Consider the following 15596-nt stretch of genomic DNA (forward strand, 5'->3'; position numbering starts at 1 on the left):
CAAACTTGAATCTACACTACCTGAGGATGCTTCCATTTTAATTTGAGCTTTCCTGGCCTAATAGTTTTTGAGAAGAAGACTTTTAAAGATGTTCTCTATATATTTCTATGTAAAAATCCATTCCCCCATTGTGGCCCCACCATACCACCAGGGACTATGATTTGAAAACTTGAATCTACACTACCCGAGGATGCTTCCATTTTAATTTGAGCTTTTCTGGTTTTATAGTTTTTGAGAAGAAGATTTTTAAAGATTTTCTCTATATATTCCTATGTAAAACTTGATCCCCCTCTTGTGGCCCCTCCCTACCCCCGCGGACCATGATTTGAACAAACTTGAATCTACACTACCTGAGGATGCCTCCACAAAAGTTTAAGCTTTCCAGGCAGAATAGTTTTTGAGAAGATTTTTGAAAAATACCAACAAATTTTCAATAAATCTCAAATATCTCCCCTTTAAAAAGGGCGTGGTCCTTCATTTGAACAAACTTGAATCCCCTTTACCTAGTGGTGCTTTGTGCCAAATTTGGTTGAAATCTGCCCAGTGGTTCTTGAGAAGAAGATGAAAATGTGAAAAGTTTACAACGACGACGACGACAACGACGACAGACAACGGACAAATTGTGATCAGAAAAGCTCACTTGAGCCTTTGGCTCAGGTGACCTAAAAAGCTGTTACTTGATTGGAAGTATCCTCAGATAGTGTAATACATAGAGAGAAAAAACTTTAAAAAATCAAATAGAACAAGGATGAGACTATATGATTGGGGGGAGGGGTTTGAATTTTTACATAGGAAATAAATTCGATCATTCTAAAAATGTATAGAATATACATTTTAGTATTACTAATATGCAAACATATCATTGTTTACATTTGTTTATTCTCAGTTGTTTAGATTGTGACCCTGGATAATGCTTAGGTCACACAAGGGATTCAAAGTTTGGAGTGTGTGTGTGTGTGTGTGTGTGTGTGTGTGTGTGTGTGTATATATATATATATATATATATATATATATATATATATATATATATATATATATATATATATATATATATATATATATCAAAAAAAGAAAAAGAAAATTTACATCCTTCTTCAGGTGAACGTACATCAGTTATGAAATTGAAATATTCCGTTCTTTTACGTTCACTCCAGTTTCCTGAATATCATATGTTTAAGAAGGAAAAATGTCGATTTGAAAAATGTACTTTTAGTTGAACTGGATCTTTGGTTGTCCCCCCTATCAATTTCATAACTGATGTACGTTCACCTGAAGAAGGATGTAAATCCAGAAAGCGCTAGTGAATAGACACTTTGGAACTGTTCATTTTCTTTTTCTTTTTTTGATTATTGATACTGTGTGATATCACCTTTCACTCTTTTTGGATTTTATATATATATATATATATATATATATATATATATATATATATATATATATATATATATATATATATATATATATATATATATATATATATATATGAACAGTTGTTTATGATATTTTTGAGAATGGCAGTGCTTTTAAATATGTGATAAATGTTTGAAATCAACTTGTTACAAAAATGCTCAACATAAAAAAATCTGTAGAATTTGAAATTCTTTAAATACAGGATCTGTTTTACTTATTCATTGCCCCTACATGTATATTTTGGTAATGATTTCATAAAGCTGATTCTATAAAGTCTATTGTTGCTCAGTTGAGCGATGAGGATCATGGGCCTCTTGTTGATTTTATCCCGGAAAATATGGTATGGAATTTCGCCACTGTTTGTAATGATCATAGTAATATAATAGTGTTTGCTCGAAGAACAGCGGAGAAAAAAGAATGATATTTGAAAGAAGTCGGAAGTGTATGTACCTATAAAACGCATGTAAACAGATACTTGAGGGAACCAATTACCTATAGGCATGACAACACATTATTATTAGTCAGCAGATTCAAACATTTTAATCATGTATCTTCACCTAAGATAACTAACAAACAAAAAAACATTTACTTCCACTAGGAATTTTCTCTTTTCTCTCTTATTTCTAAAGAATGGTCAAAATCCTTTCAGTTTGATCAATGAAAAATTGTACTCGCTAAATAAACCCCCGTTACTGTGAGGTTTAGAAAAGTTTTTACAAATGTATGTGGGTTTTTGTTTTTTTTAATTACGAAAGACGAATAGTGTCATTGAACATAAATCATTTGTCTTATAATTAAGAGTTAATTTTCTCATAATTACGAGAAAAGATCATGTAAATACGAGTTTAAATTGTCTCATTAGAAGGCTAAGCATTTGACCGTGTACGTCTACGGGTACGTGTAGAACTACAGGTATGTTTACACTAAAATAAACGTGAAAAATAATTAGAATGTTCAATGTTCATGTTCAATTTACTCTCACTGTTCATGAAATAATTCAATGAATTTGATGAAACCAAAAGCACAGTCGTCATTAACCTATCGTCTGCTTTACATAAAACAACTTTTGATATACACAAGGTATGTATTTCTTTTGAAAAATGCTACAAGTTTACACCCCCGTGTACTTTTGATTTTACACGTTTTGTACAACTTGTAGAATTACGCGGCATGCAGATATTATGACGTATTACACATTAAATTAGGGAATTCCCCCATTTACACGTACTCGTACACGTACACGTTCAAATGCTTAAGCTCTCTATTATTACAAAAAATGATCTCGTAATTACGAAACGAGGTACCGTCATTACGATATAATTAACTAAGCATGAAGTTCGTCGCTTCAGTTCTCGTTAAGCTCTTAATGAAATACAGCGCTTCACAATCATTATGTCTGATCAATTCTGTTTTTATACGTATGTAGATATACCTTATGCTTGTCATCCATAAGACTTTATGGCATTTTATATCTACATGTATGTTTTAGAATAATATTTTTAAGCAAGCGAGAACATCTGAAGTTCCGTCCATCGACACAGGTATCTTTATTTCCATTTAGACAGAGTACAGCCAGGGGTCTAGTTAACAAGTCAGTCACAATTATCGACGATTCTTCAATCGATACAAAAAGTTTTTTTATATCAAGAAAAGAAGTCTTGATATGAAGAAAAGAAAGCTGTATTGATCCGCACAAAGAACCGTTTGAAGGATAGTTTATCCTAAAACCACGATTTCACATTGTGAACAAGGACAGTATATACTAATATCAACTATAAGAGCATACAGTTGTTATTTATAGCACTATTCGTCTTTTGTATTTAATGTTCATCGTTATCAATCTAAAACTTACAATATATTATGATGTTAATATTTTTATGTTTATTTTATACTCTATAGATTCTTCGTAAACTATTTTGAGGTATTTATATGTTTAGCAATATAAAAAATATTTAAACCAACGGACGGTAATATAAACTTTTTGGCTTATCAATCTATGCAACTCCATGATGATCGTTACAGAAGAGAAAGTGTCTATATAAGCAAATGTTTGATATATATAAGGGAGCTAATAGAGACAACCATTACAGAAAAAAAAATACGTGACTGCGTTGTGTAGGGTTTTTTTTTCGCAGTGACTACAACCCTAATTTCCCATTTACGACCACAAAAGAAAAGTTGCCATTTTTTCCCAACTGTGACAGTACCAACAAAGTTGATGCTCAATTTGTAAGAAACATAGAATTGCGCGATAGTCAGCATGATATGCTTTCGCGATTATATAAAGTATCAATATTACTGACCAATTACGGTATTTATATGTATGTAGTACAAACTCTGGAATTCATATTTCTTTAAAAAAAAAAATAAATGTTATTACCTAAGAATATAAATAATGTAGGCCCCTTACAGTTTATTTGACGGACACTTATAAACTAAAATATTTCAATTGATTATATAACCACATCAACATGCTACATTGGAAAATCTGTCAATAACTACGCGCAAATCGTGTTGACCCCAGTAAGACTACCTAACAAAAATTAAAACAAACTAGACTCTTGTTGCAAAAGCAACAAAAAGGTCTTCCGTTTTGATATACATGTATCAATTTAACTGTAAGACATTGCTTCTCTCAGTATTTCATAACCATTAGACAACAGGACTTAATTGACTATCAATTTGTCTTACTTTGTCAAACAGAAGCAGTAAATCTCTTAAACAACATGAATTGTTTGAACTCTTCCGGTGTGGACCGGAAGTGACGGTTGACAAAATAAAAACGGTTAAACACATCTTCTATCAAATGTCTATCATCCGTGTAAGTTTTGTGTCTTGGTCACTTACAGTTTATGAGACTTCGTTGTCATAATATTTGTTTTAAAAAGACTACCTGAGATATTTGAGATATCTCACCGGAAGTAATTTTTTTTGTTTATTAATCATCGGATAGATGACATATGAAAGCGTTTATACCTTTATATCATTTCAGTGTTAAACAAATAAAATGCGTAAAAACATAATTTTTGAAGTGCTTCCGGTGACGACCGGAAGTTACAACGAACAAAACAAAATAGTTTAAACACATCTACAGCTATAGGTCTATCATCCCTCAAAGTTTGGATGTTCAAGTCTTTATCGTTTCTGAGATCTCATTGTCCATAGCTTTTTATCGCGGGACAGGAAACGGACGACAGGAAGGGAATTTTGAAAAAATGAAAAAAATGCCTAGAGATATTTTCGTTCTCTATCAGTCCTATAAATTTCAAGAAAATCCATCCATGCATCTCTGAAAAATCGAGTTAAACTTTTAAAAAACCTGATTTGTTTGAACTCTTCCTGTGTGGACCGGAAGTGACGGTCAACCAAATAAAAACGGTTAAACACATCTTCTATCAAATGTCTATCATCCCTGTAAGTTTCGTGTTTTGATCACTTACAGTTTCTGAGATCTCGGGGTTCAAACATTTACTTTAAAAAAGGCTTCATGAGATATTTGAGATATCTCACCGGAAGTAGAATTTTTATGTTTATTAATCATCGGATAGATGACATATGTAAGCATTTATACTTATATTTCAATTCTCCGAGAAATATATTAAATGCGTAAAAGCATAATTTTTGAAGAGCTTCCGGTGACGACCGGAAGTTACGACGAACAAAACAAAATAGTTTAAACACATCTACAACTATAGGTCTATCATCCCTCAAAGTTTGGATGTTCAAGTCTTTATCGTTTCTGAGATCTCATTGTCCATACCTTTTTGTCGCGGGACAGGAAACGGACGACAGGAAGTGAATTTTGAAAAAATGAAAAAAACGCCTGGAGATATTATAATTTTCTGTCAGTCCTGAAAATTTCAAGAAAATCCATCCAGCCATCTCTGAGAAATCTTGCGGACAAAAAACGGACAAAAAAAAATAATAATAATAATAATAATAATAATAAGAAACATTACAATCACTATAAGGTCTTCCGTTGGAAACGGAAGACCTTAAAAAACCTACCCCAAACTACATTTAGATGAATATTACAAACCGCCACGAATTACTACTACTTTTCCAATGACGTAAGTCAGGTCACGCGCTCTAACACGCTGGTGTATATTCTAGGGAGCTCAAAAATACAATAAAAAGTTATGCTAGACTTATTTAGTTTCCAATATTTGTGAACTAACACTGAAATATTCAACCGAGTTTAAGTTTCATAACTCTGTACATATGCTTCATGAAAAAAGTGCCAGACGATATCTTTTTTTCTACATTCAAAATAACCCAAAAATTTTCTAAGTCTGTAAACTGTCTTCCAGACATATGAAAAATTTTCATACACCCACAAACAAAGCGTGAAAGTATGGAGGCAAGGGATTGGAATTGCAATGATACTCTATCTTTCTTTAGATATCATCTTTTCCGAACAAGTTCAAATGAGCTACATAATGAATCTTCAATGATAGAAAGATATCAGTTTGTATTTGGTATTGATATAATTATGATCGGACATATTTTATTCTACACGTGTTTTTCAACTTTATGGAATTGGCCTAAAAAGGTTTTGCAACAACATGGTCACAAGACTAAGACATTAGGACAGGCAATAATGGAGACATTATGTAAAATTCTCTGTTAGTCCGTCCATTTAACTGTGTCCAATTTTTGTCATATTATAACTTAAGGTGGAATGCTATATTAACCAAAACAGATTTTTCATTTTCTCATTAAAATACTAAACATTTCCAAATATCGTTCTTTGAACAACGAAATCATGTTTCAGATATGATATTTTAACGAACCATAAAATAAGGTTTAGGTGTTGCATTCCGCCTTAATGATAAAAATATCAGAGGTTCATACTTAACTCAAAGGTTACCTTTGACCTGAGGGTAGGTCAGTTACCTGCTTTGAGGTTATCGACCAAGGTCAAGGTTAATTACTATCATCAATATCGCATTTACGCAAATTTTTGGACAGTTCTATTAATACTTAAAATCAAGATTGTTTCAAAAGGGGTTCAATATATATATATATATATATATATATATATATATATATATATATATATATATATATATATATATATATATATATATTAACAACACTAATCGCAAAACGTAAGCCGTCAGAGGAAGAAATGAAAGCGCTTACGTTTTGCGATTAGTGTTGTTAATTTTTTTTATTTTAATATATATTACCGGGCACTGTGACTGTATATATATATATATATATATATATATATATATATATATATATATATATATATATATATATATATATATATATATTACTTTGCATCAATGATAAATAAATACAAAGTCTAACATGAATAAGCTAAATTATGGAATTTCTGTACTTTAATTCTCAACAGTTAATTCACAAACAAGAACGGTCATATAAAACTTAACAAAGATATGAAAAAGAAATGTATAAAAATAATTTTAAATCAAACCAAGTATTCAACCATCTCTATTTCTTCGTTGTGTGCCGGAGTTGAGTTTGGTTGAATTGCCCACGAGGCATCCAGGGTTCCCTGTTGGTCAGTAAGCGAGGTCTGTTCCGGTGTGTATACAATGTCTCCTTCTTCAGACACATGTTCTAGTGTAAATGCTTTGTTAATGATTCCAGGATAACTTGGTCTTCTAAAAATACACAAATCAAAATATTTTTTCATAATGCTGCCATATCTCTTCCACCTTTGTTTTACATATCTTGCCACTACCAACTGCTTTCATAACCCCATTTACTAGTATTGCTTGAATGTCATAAATTGCTATTGTCATCGTCTGTTCCGTATTTAACTGATTTTCGAAAAGGACGAAGGATGACTGGGAACATAAAGTGAAACGTGTACAATGCCATCATGATACCATTACCAATTTGAGCTTTTCAGGTTTTCTCTAGCCTTAATTATAGATCACTGTGCAACACAACTTGACAATAAACTGTCTTAGCAGGACTACACAAACATAACTCATTATTTGAATATCATTGTTAGACCTCTCTCAGATATCAAACAGTCATACAAATTATAAATTTTCTTATTCTGAAAATTGCTTACATGATCACGATAAAAGCTGAAAATGTTCAAACTTTCCGGTTTTACTGTCTACAAACCAATGCTAAATTAAGGCATTTCAAATGGTCTTCCAAACATTGAACGTTAGTTGCCAAGCTATACAAAATACACACCTCCCAATTTTTTTTTTATGTAAATGTGACATGCTGTTGTTACCTATATGTTGCTGAATAGTAAAAAAGAAAACAAATTTAAAATTGATGAAGACTATTTATTGTTCAACTGTGTTCGCTTCAATTATTTAAGAAGAAAACTTAATGATACATGAAGCTTATCCTCGTATGCACAACTTTGATAACAAAAACATAGCAGAATAAAGTAATCTGCACTCTCAAGTTTTGGCTGGCCACAGTGCACTAGAATACCTTAGTAAATCGTACAGAAATCAAAGCACTGAGGTACTGACGGGAGTTGATTTTATCGATTATTATTAATATATGTTATTTTGCATGGCAAGTAGTTTCTAATCTGTATTTGAAGTACGCACGTTTTTATAATATGAATTCTCGAACTTTTCCGACAAGAGTTTCGAGAAAACCCCATATGAATCATGTTGTATAATATTTAAAGATAGAATTAATTCCATCAATCTATGTATTAGTAATCGAAATATTTCTAAAAATTGTACACATGTCGGAATCCAAGCGAAATTGAACTCTAGTCTCGTTCAAGGAGACGCTCGGCTGTCTCCGTTTATCTCCGACTACCAAGCGAGACCCTCTGCTTGTCGGAGATATACGGAAACAGCAGAGCATCTGGTTGAACGATACTATAATTATTGAACTCCGACGTAGGAATACATACGACTACAAAAATATCGTACTATTTAAAATCTGACCATTTTCTAGGTATTTATAAACTATTAAAACGTTTCCTTGAAAGAAAAATACAAAAACAAAAAACAATGGTTAAGCATACACTACACCGAATTTTTATCATCTTCATCATTTTCAAGATCTAAGTGTTGTCAGCGGAGATGATTTGTGCTTAGGTCCAAACAATGTTTCACTTTCGGTTTGCCAGAGTAACTGCATAGGAAAGTTCAATAAAATCAACTCCCAAAAATAAAATTTGAAACTTTCAGCTTTAATCGTGAGCATGCCTCTTTAAGATGAAATGGCATGGTCATGTACATTAGAAAACAAACAAAACATCAAAGAATACAGAAACTTAGGAAATAATAAAACTCTCATTTGTTAAAAGTGGAAGAATATGTACATGTATACCGTCAAAATAATTCTTTCACTGATTAAGGAAGAAAAGATTTTATTTAGAAAGCAATAGATTTGCGACCATTTTAATACTTTTTAGATGACCTGAAAACACAAGAAATGGAGAATATATTCATAATGGCTGCTTAGACTCAACCTACAATCGACGAAATCTATTGTCTTGACATTTAAGCAGCGTCGGATTCGGATGAAGAGCTATTTGAAATTTTGAAGATGAGTTAATAAAACGTGTAAAATGCCTGCATAAGGACGGATACGATACTGAAAAATTAAAATATCGATATCAGCAAATCTGATAATTGTTTTAAAAACCATTCAAAACAATTTATATTTAACAAAACATCGATTTGTAACCTTTAAATATGTTCAATACTTGGAATATATTGATTTAAACTGGTGTAAGCATATCAAACCTCCAAATATTGTCAATTTTTTTAGAACTTCAGTGCCTTTTCTATTATAACGTGGGTATGTGCTCAATAATTTTGTCACATTCATAAGAAAGTTAATGGGAAACGAACTGATATCAATCAACAAAAACGTGGTAAAACAATTGGTTACCTTACTGTACTAGGCTTTATAGGTACAGGGTTCGATACCACAAAAAAAATAAGGCAATGTTTTTGTTTTCGTATCGTTTGTTTAATATTCAAAACTGAATATAGTTAGTAATTGTGCTATTGCAAACTTGTATTATAACTTCATCAAACAGATTTAATTGGAAACAAATAAATTTGAAATTGTATTTTATGACTAAACCAAATAAGCATTTACACTCTCTTATCCCCCATCTTCTTAGGTCTGGTACTCACCTTCCTGAATTCTTTGAGTCAACTTCTACATTCGGTAAATCGTCGTCAGACATCGCGAACGAGGTGCTGTCAACCGAGAGTTCCTTTGTTGGGTAATCTCTATTTCGTAGCATCATTAGCTTGAAAGAAACTTGTTCAAGCTGATTTGTTATTCGTCTCTCATCATGTCTACATCAATAATATATTGTATTCATGTAAGTCTTATCAAAATTCAGTGGTAATGATTAAGAAAAATCGAGACACAAAAAAACCCCTCAAAAACTTACTCCCTAAAATCTGGGAGACCTTGAGTTAACAATAATGATCAAAGTACTGAAGAATTGACGGGAGTTGATTTTGTTGATGTTTTTTATTTAAAAATCAATGATATATTATTTTGCATGACAAGTACATGTAGTTTCTAATTTGAATTACGCACATTTTTATAATATAAATTTTTGGACTTTTTCGACAAGTATGTCGAGAAACCCCCATATGAATCATGTTAAATAATATTTAAAGATAAAATTAATTCAATCAAACTATGTATCAGTAATAGAAATATTTCTCGAAAATTGTATGGATCCAAGCAATATTGAACTCTAGTCTCGTTCAACCAAAAGCTCTGCTGACACCGTAATTCTCCGACAAGGATTTCCGGAGACAGCCGAGCGTCGAGTTGAACGAGACTATATTGAACTCTGGCGTAGGAATACATCCGAATACAAAAATATCTAAATTGTTCGTACCATTTAAAATCGGACTATTTACAAGGTATTTATAAATAAGTTTCCTTGAAAAACAATTCTTTAGCATACATTACATCGAATTTCTCAATTATTTTCAAGAACTAAGTCTTGTCAGCAGCAATGATTTGTGCTGAGGTTCAAACACTGTTTCGCTTTCGGTTTGTCGAAGTAACTGCATAGGAGAGTTGATTAAAATCAACTCCCAAAAAAATACTGAGTATTTATATGATTTTATATTTTAAAAAATACCTTTTATTGAATTTCTCATATGCTCTCTCATGAGACCTCTCGAATGACATTGTATCCATGGAGGACTGACTTGTTTCGTAGGCAGAGTCTTTCACCTTGTAACTGTTAACAGAGTTTGTGGACCTAATGCTGTGTTTTGGAATATATCCATCGGGGGGTTTTGGTCTAGTGAAAATGTTCCCTGAATACACAGACACTTTACCGTCATCTTTCCACGGTGATGCATACAGACTTTTCGACGATGATGAAAATCCGGTGTCTGTATCTGTCGTAAGAACACCGAGATTTCCTCGATCTCTCACATATTCCATAACAATGATTTCGTCACTCTCACTTTGATTTGAGCTGGAGAGATTATGGGTTTTGTCTTTGTAATACAATGCGTTAATATCGCCAACTTTATGAAAATTTTCATTATTTTTTAAACTAGGTCTACTGGAATGCGAATGTAACGTTTTTGAAATTAAAAACTCTGGTGTCTCTTGCTCTCCATTTGTTTGAGTTTGTCCATCTACCATGCACTTCTTTAGATATCTAAAATTCAAGTTTCTGTTGTTTGTTTTCTGCAAGGAATAAAAATCCTCTTTGTCACTGCTTGAATCCGTGATTTCTACTCTCTTCCTTATTCTTTTCCTCTGTTTTCTTTTCCCCGATTCTAAATTATTTAGAGCATTTCCAGAGCCACATGAACATTCAAACGACGAATCTCTAGAACGTGAACGGGCATGTTTTTTGGGGATAGTATTTTTCACAATTCGAATGTAATACTTGCATTTTCGTGTGGATTTAGCCCTTCTATTTTTCATAATTTGAGCCGATGCTGTGGAATTTCTTGGGAGAAAACACGTTCTATCGAATGTTTTAGAGTTCGAAAAGGTCATCGTATTCGTAGGTGCATTATAAGTGTCTGTCAGTGACGCAGAATACGGGACATTGACGTCTAAGGAGTTTCTATTGAAAACATCAGAACTACAGTTATCACTCTGTGATACAACCAGTACCTCGCGGTTACTATTTGAACGCTGTATGTTTGGAGAAGGGACGATGCTCTTTTCAGGATAAGAACTCTTGCATTTTGAGAAAAGTCTGCGTTTGTCTTCAGCTTTCATATCCGTAAAAGACGACCTTCTGATTGTGTTTTCTCTAGGTACAGCCAACGAATGGTCTTTATCGTCTCCAATGGCGTCTTTGGCGTTTTCGTCGTTTATTTTAAGAATAACCGGAGACTGGCCCGTTTCTCTCAAGATTCCAGGTGTGAGCGACTTTGATCGTGTGATCTGAGAGGAGGCCTCTTCAACGTGACGATCACTTTTCGCATCGAAAACCGAAGTTGTTTGACTGTACTTCAATTTTCGATACTCAGATGGTAAAGGCGGAGACCTAAGCACAAACCGGTTGAATGAATTTTCTTCTTTTTCTTGGGTATTAAACTCAAGGACCCCTGACTTGAGGCCCCCTACAGGGTGAAGCTGCATTGAGTGTTTATTGACAGGGCTCTGAGTGCCAAACGGGAAAGTTAATTGTTTATCATATGACGCAAAAAGCTTTGCTGCTGCCTCCCTGTTTGTCAAATCTAATGTTGGTGTTATTGGTTTTGGAGTAGCTGTTGAAGTGTCCCTGGCAATTTCAACTACAATTTTCTTCTACAAGTCGAATAAATATCAACTTATGAACCTATCCTCAATGAAAGGTATTAGTTTTTTTTTGTAAGTGAAAAGCTGCTTTTAGAAGATTATTAAACAGTACTCAGGTGTCAGTGAACAAATTGCAGTACAAAACGAGAGAGAGAGAGAGAGAGAGAGAGAAACGAAAACCTTACTCGGTTTAGAAAAGAAGGTGAAGGGTCAGAAGACTCGCTGATGACCTCGACAGAAACCCGCGGGCTCAGGTTCGGCGAGTTTGATATTGGGTTATTACAGTGAGCTGGAATTTCGTCTACAAAAAAATCTCTTCGTGAGTTGCTGACATTCATAGTGTGATTCATAGTAATATAACTAAATGAAATGCGTTACGCCAATACATATATATATATATATATATATATATATATATATATATATATATATATATATATATATATATATATATATATAATATATATATATATATATATATATATATATATATATATATATATATATATATATATATATTGTTCTGATTTTATTTAAACCCCTCATGCCATTTTGCTAACATAACATTGTTTCATCTTTATATATAATAAAATTTATCAGTTTGATTGAAGTATTTCCCTAAATGCGACAATAACAATATACATTTACATTATTTTACACTCTTTCATTTTTAGAGCGTTATACACTTAAATGAAGCATGGTATCTCTTATGGTGGTATGGGCCATAATGTGGATTACAGTACATTATAATTAAAATACTTTCACCTACTTAGAATTTTCAAATTTCGCAATATTTAACAAAAAATATGCTTTAAATTTTTTTGCAAAGGTAAAAATCATATTAAAATCCCCAGCGGGATTCAAACTCATAACTCACAGATTCCAAATGAAACATCTAACCCATTGCGTTACTCTGTTAGATAACAGTTTTGGCAAAGAAACTATTTATAAAATTACATTTGATAGTATCGTTTATTTCGATAAATAATACGTCACAATATAGACGTGCCCTATACCACCTTAATTAAAACTTTTTTGTAATCGATAGATGTGCCCTGTGGAAAAACTATTTCAGTTGTACGGTTTGTTACATAACCTTAAATAAGCTTTTGAGACACATCGATCGAAAGTCATTATATGCACATGTCTGCATCGTAGCGAAGATTACTTCTTTCAATAAAGCCCCACCCAATATCTTTGCCTCTACGTCGGAGAGCCTAAGCATCTTTGGGATGCATGTTACCAAAACTATTTCAAAAGAACAATACAAATATAATATTTTTCCTTTTGTTGCAGATTTTAATACCTGGTTCACTGGTATTTAAGTTTAACATAAGTAGTTTAAAGAGATTTTTATCTTTATATAAACATCAGTCCGTACGCTCGTAAGACACAGAAAGATCAGATCCAAATGAAGTTTTAGGGAGAAATATCAAGTCCAATGGCATTTTTAGGGAACGTACTTGTAAATAACCTTATTTTCATATTTCAATGAATAATGTATTGTAAAATCAATTTAAACCTACAATTTATACTGTTAATAGTATAAAACGGAGTAAAATATGCGAGTTTTTTTTAAATAAACGATGTCTGTTAAAACGAACGCTAAAGATTACCAAGTGTCAGATAAACTAAAAAAAACTATATTATAAAAGTATATACATGTAACAATCGAAAATGCTTTGATTTGATTTTACGTGCTTTTTACTATTGATAAAATATAATCATTCATAGTGCTATCAAGAAATGCTACCAGATCTTGGACCATCATCATCATTAAAATGTGATGGTGTACAGATATTAACATTTACATACCCTCTCTTTCTCGAAGTATAGCTTTCATATCCTTACAGCAAACTGTATACTTCGCACACCTTTTCTTGATGACATAGCATATTCCAAAGATGATCAACAAAATGAACACTACTACCATTCCTATCCATATTGGTTCCTTCAATAGTTTTTGCCCTACGGTCGTGAATTTAACATTGTTGTTTGAATTCATAGAACACTCCTTCCCTAGGGGTAGAGAGGAAAATGGCGAAGATATTAATTCAATCCCGATTTATATATGCAGTACTATGTTAGCTGTAGGTTGTATCTATATATATTAATAAAGAATCAATAACTATACCTGGGTATTCATTGAACATTTCCTCCCGTTTCTTGGTGCATGGACAAACATATATTCATTTTCTCACTTGTTTCCACGAGTAAGATCTTTTTTTTTTATCAACCAGTCATTGATTTTTAAAGAAGCGAGAAACAATATTCAAAGACGGATTTTGAAAGATTGTGCTATTATAGTAATATTAAAAGTAAAATAAAACTTAATACAAAAATCATTTGGTGTTAACAAAACATTTCATGATTTAAAAAATATAGGCCTACTAAAGATTCAAAATACCTTCAGATGGATAGTGGTAATTGCAATCCCACACGTCTTTTTTTTCAGAACATTTGCCACCCCCAGAACAGATTGTATGCAAAGACTCGCGGTGTGACAGGTCACAAAGACATTCCCGCCGATACTCTTCGCAGACACACCAGTCGCTGGAGCTGGACCTCACACACGATTCTTGTCAACGCTGCGCCAAATCACACCCAAAGACCTTGGTGTAGAGAACTAAACAATTATCACAAACAAGGGTTTGACGTTAGTGGCACGTTTTTTGCAATTAGTGGCGACGATTGGCACAATAGCAATCTTTTACAGAATACAGTTTTGTGGCGAAAAGTGTGAACGTTAATAATTTATTTTCTAGGAAGAGTTCTGATATTTCATCGCATTTTTGTTTTCTATATGTGTTCCATAAGTCATGTGTTATAATTACCAACATTTTTTCTACATCACATTTATAGGAATAATAATTACCTGTAAATTTACCGTCGCTTTTACATGTGAATCGCTCGTCGTCAGCAGTTTGACAGTTCCCTATATTAAAATGTTTCGTTTTCTCTACATGCTGTAAAACGTACCTTATTGGTGTGTTGTCATTTTTTAATCATCAAATGAGAAGCTGTTGATTAATGAATTAAATCAATGCATATTTAATAATAACAAATCATTGACATTTTAAAACATAACAATGTTCAATTAAATTAGATGTAGAAACATGCTATATACATATATTTTATTTTTTTTTGCTTTTTAAATTATTTCAAATTCTGAAAAAAAGTTTCTTCGTATACTATACAGTAGTATTTGTCAATTTTAAATATTGAATCTCCTAACACTGCGATTCAACTTTCTATAGGATTTATCGTATGTGTAGATAACATGACCTTACCATTTTCGATGCTCTATAATCATTATTCTTGCTCATATAGATAACAACCGTCAACCCTTTAGAACGCGGACAAATGTCAAATTCAAACTCGTGATGTTGACGTCAAGAAATTATCTTGAGTTGACGTCAAATAACTGCATTAATGCAGCTACTTGGCATTGTAATACA

The 15596-nt window shown here is 32.4% G+C and overlaps 1 protein-coding gene across 1 annotated transcript; it reads right to left on the reverse strand.

Annotated features, from left to right (window-relative positions):
- Window positions 1-6749: 6749 nt before the first annotated feature.
- On the reverse strand, window positions 6750-15146 carry LOC128189199 (uncharacterized). Its single transcript, XM_052860708.1, has 6 exons — window positions 14546-15146; window positions 13954-14157; window positions 12324-12439; window positions 10505-12147; window positions 9528-9695; window positions 6750-7046 (listed from the first exon to the last, which is right to left on the reverse strand). Exons 2-6 carry the CDS (start codon window positions 14141-14143, stop codon window positions 6851-6853), a joined length of 2313 nt encoding a protein of 770 aa, XP_052716668.1. The 5' UTR covers window positions 14144-14157; window positions 14546-15146; the 3' UTR covers window positions 6750-6850.
- Between the last annotated feature and the right edge of the window lie 450 nt (window positions 15147-15596).

This window comes from Crassostrea angulata, chromosome 6, assembly GCF_025612915.1.
Source record: "Crassostrea angulata isolate pt1a10 chromosome 6, ASM2561291v2, whole genome shotgun sequence".
Classification (NCBI taxonomy): domain Eukaryota; kingdom Metazoa; phylum Mollusca; class Bivalvia; order Ostreida; family Ostreidae; genus Magallana; species Magallana angulata.

Bases quoted from the DNA above. Each gene is read 5' to 3' on its own strand.
- LOC128189199 (XM_052860708.1), bottom strand. From the start codon at position 14,143: ATGAATTCAAACAACAATGTTAAATTCACGACCGTAGGGCAAAAACTA. The intron at 12,148-12,323 runs GTAAGGTTTTCG...TTCGACTTGTAG, and splicing joins CACCTTCTTTTCTAAACCGA to AAGAAAATTGTAGTTGAAAT. The intron at 7,047-9,527 runs GTGAGTACCAGA...GTGTATTTTTAG, and splicing joins GACTCAAAGAATTCAGGAAG to AAGACCAAGTTATCCTGGAA.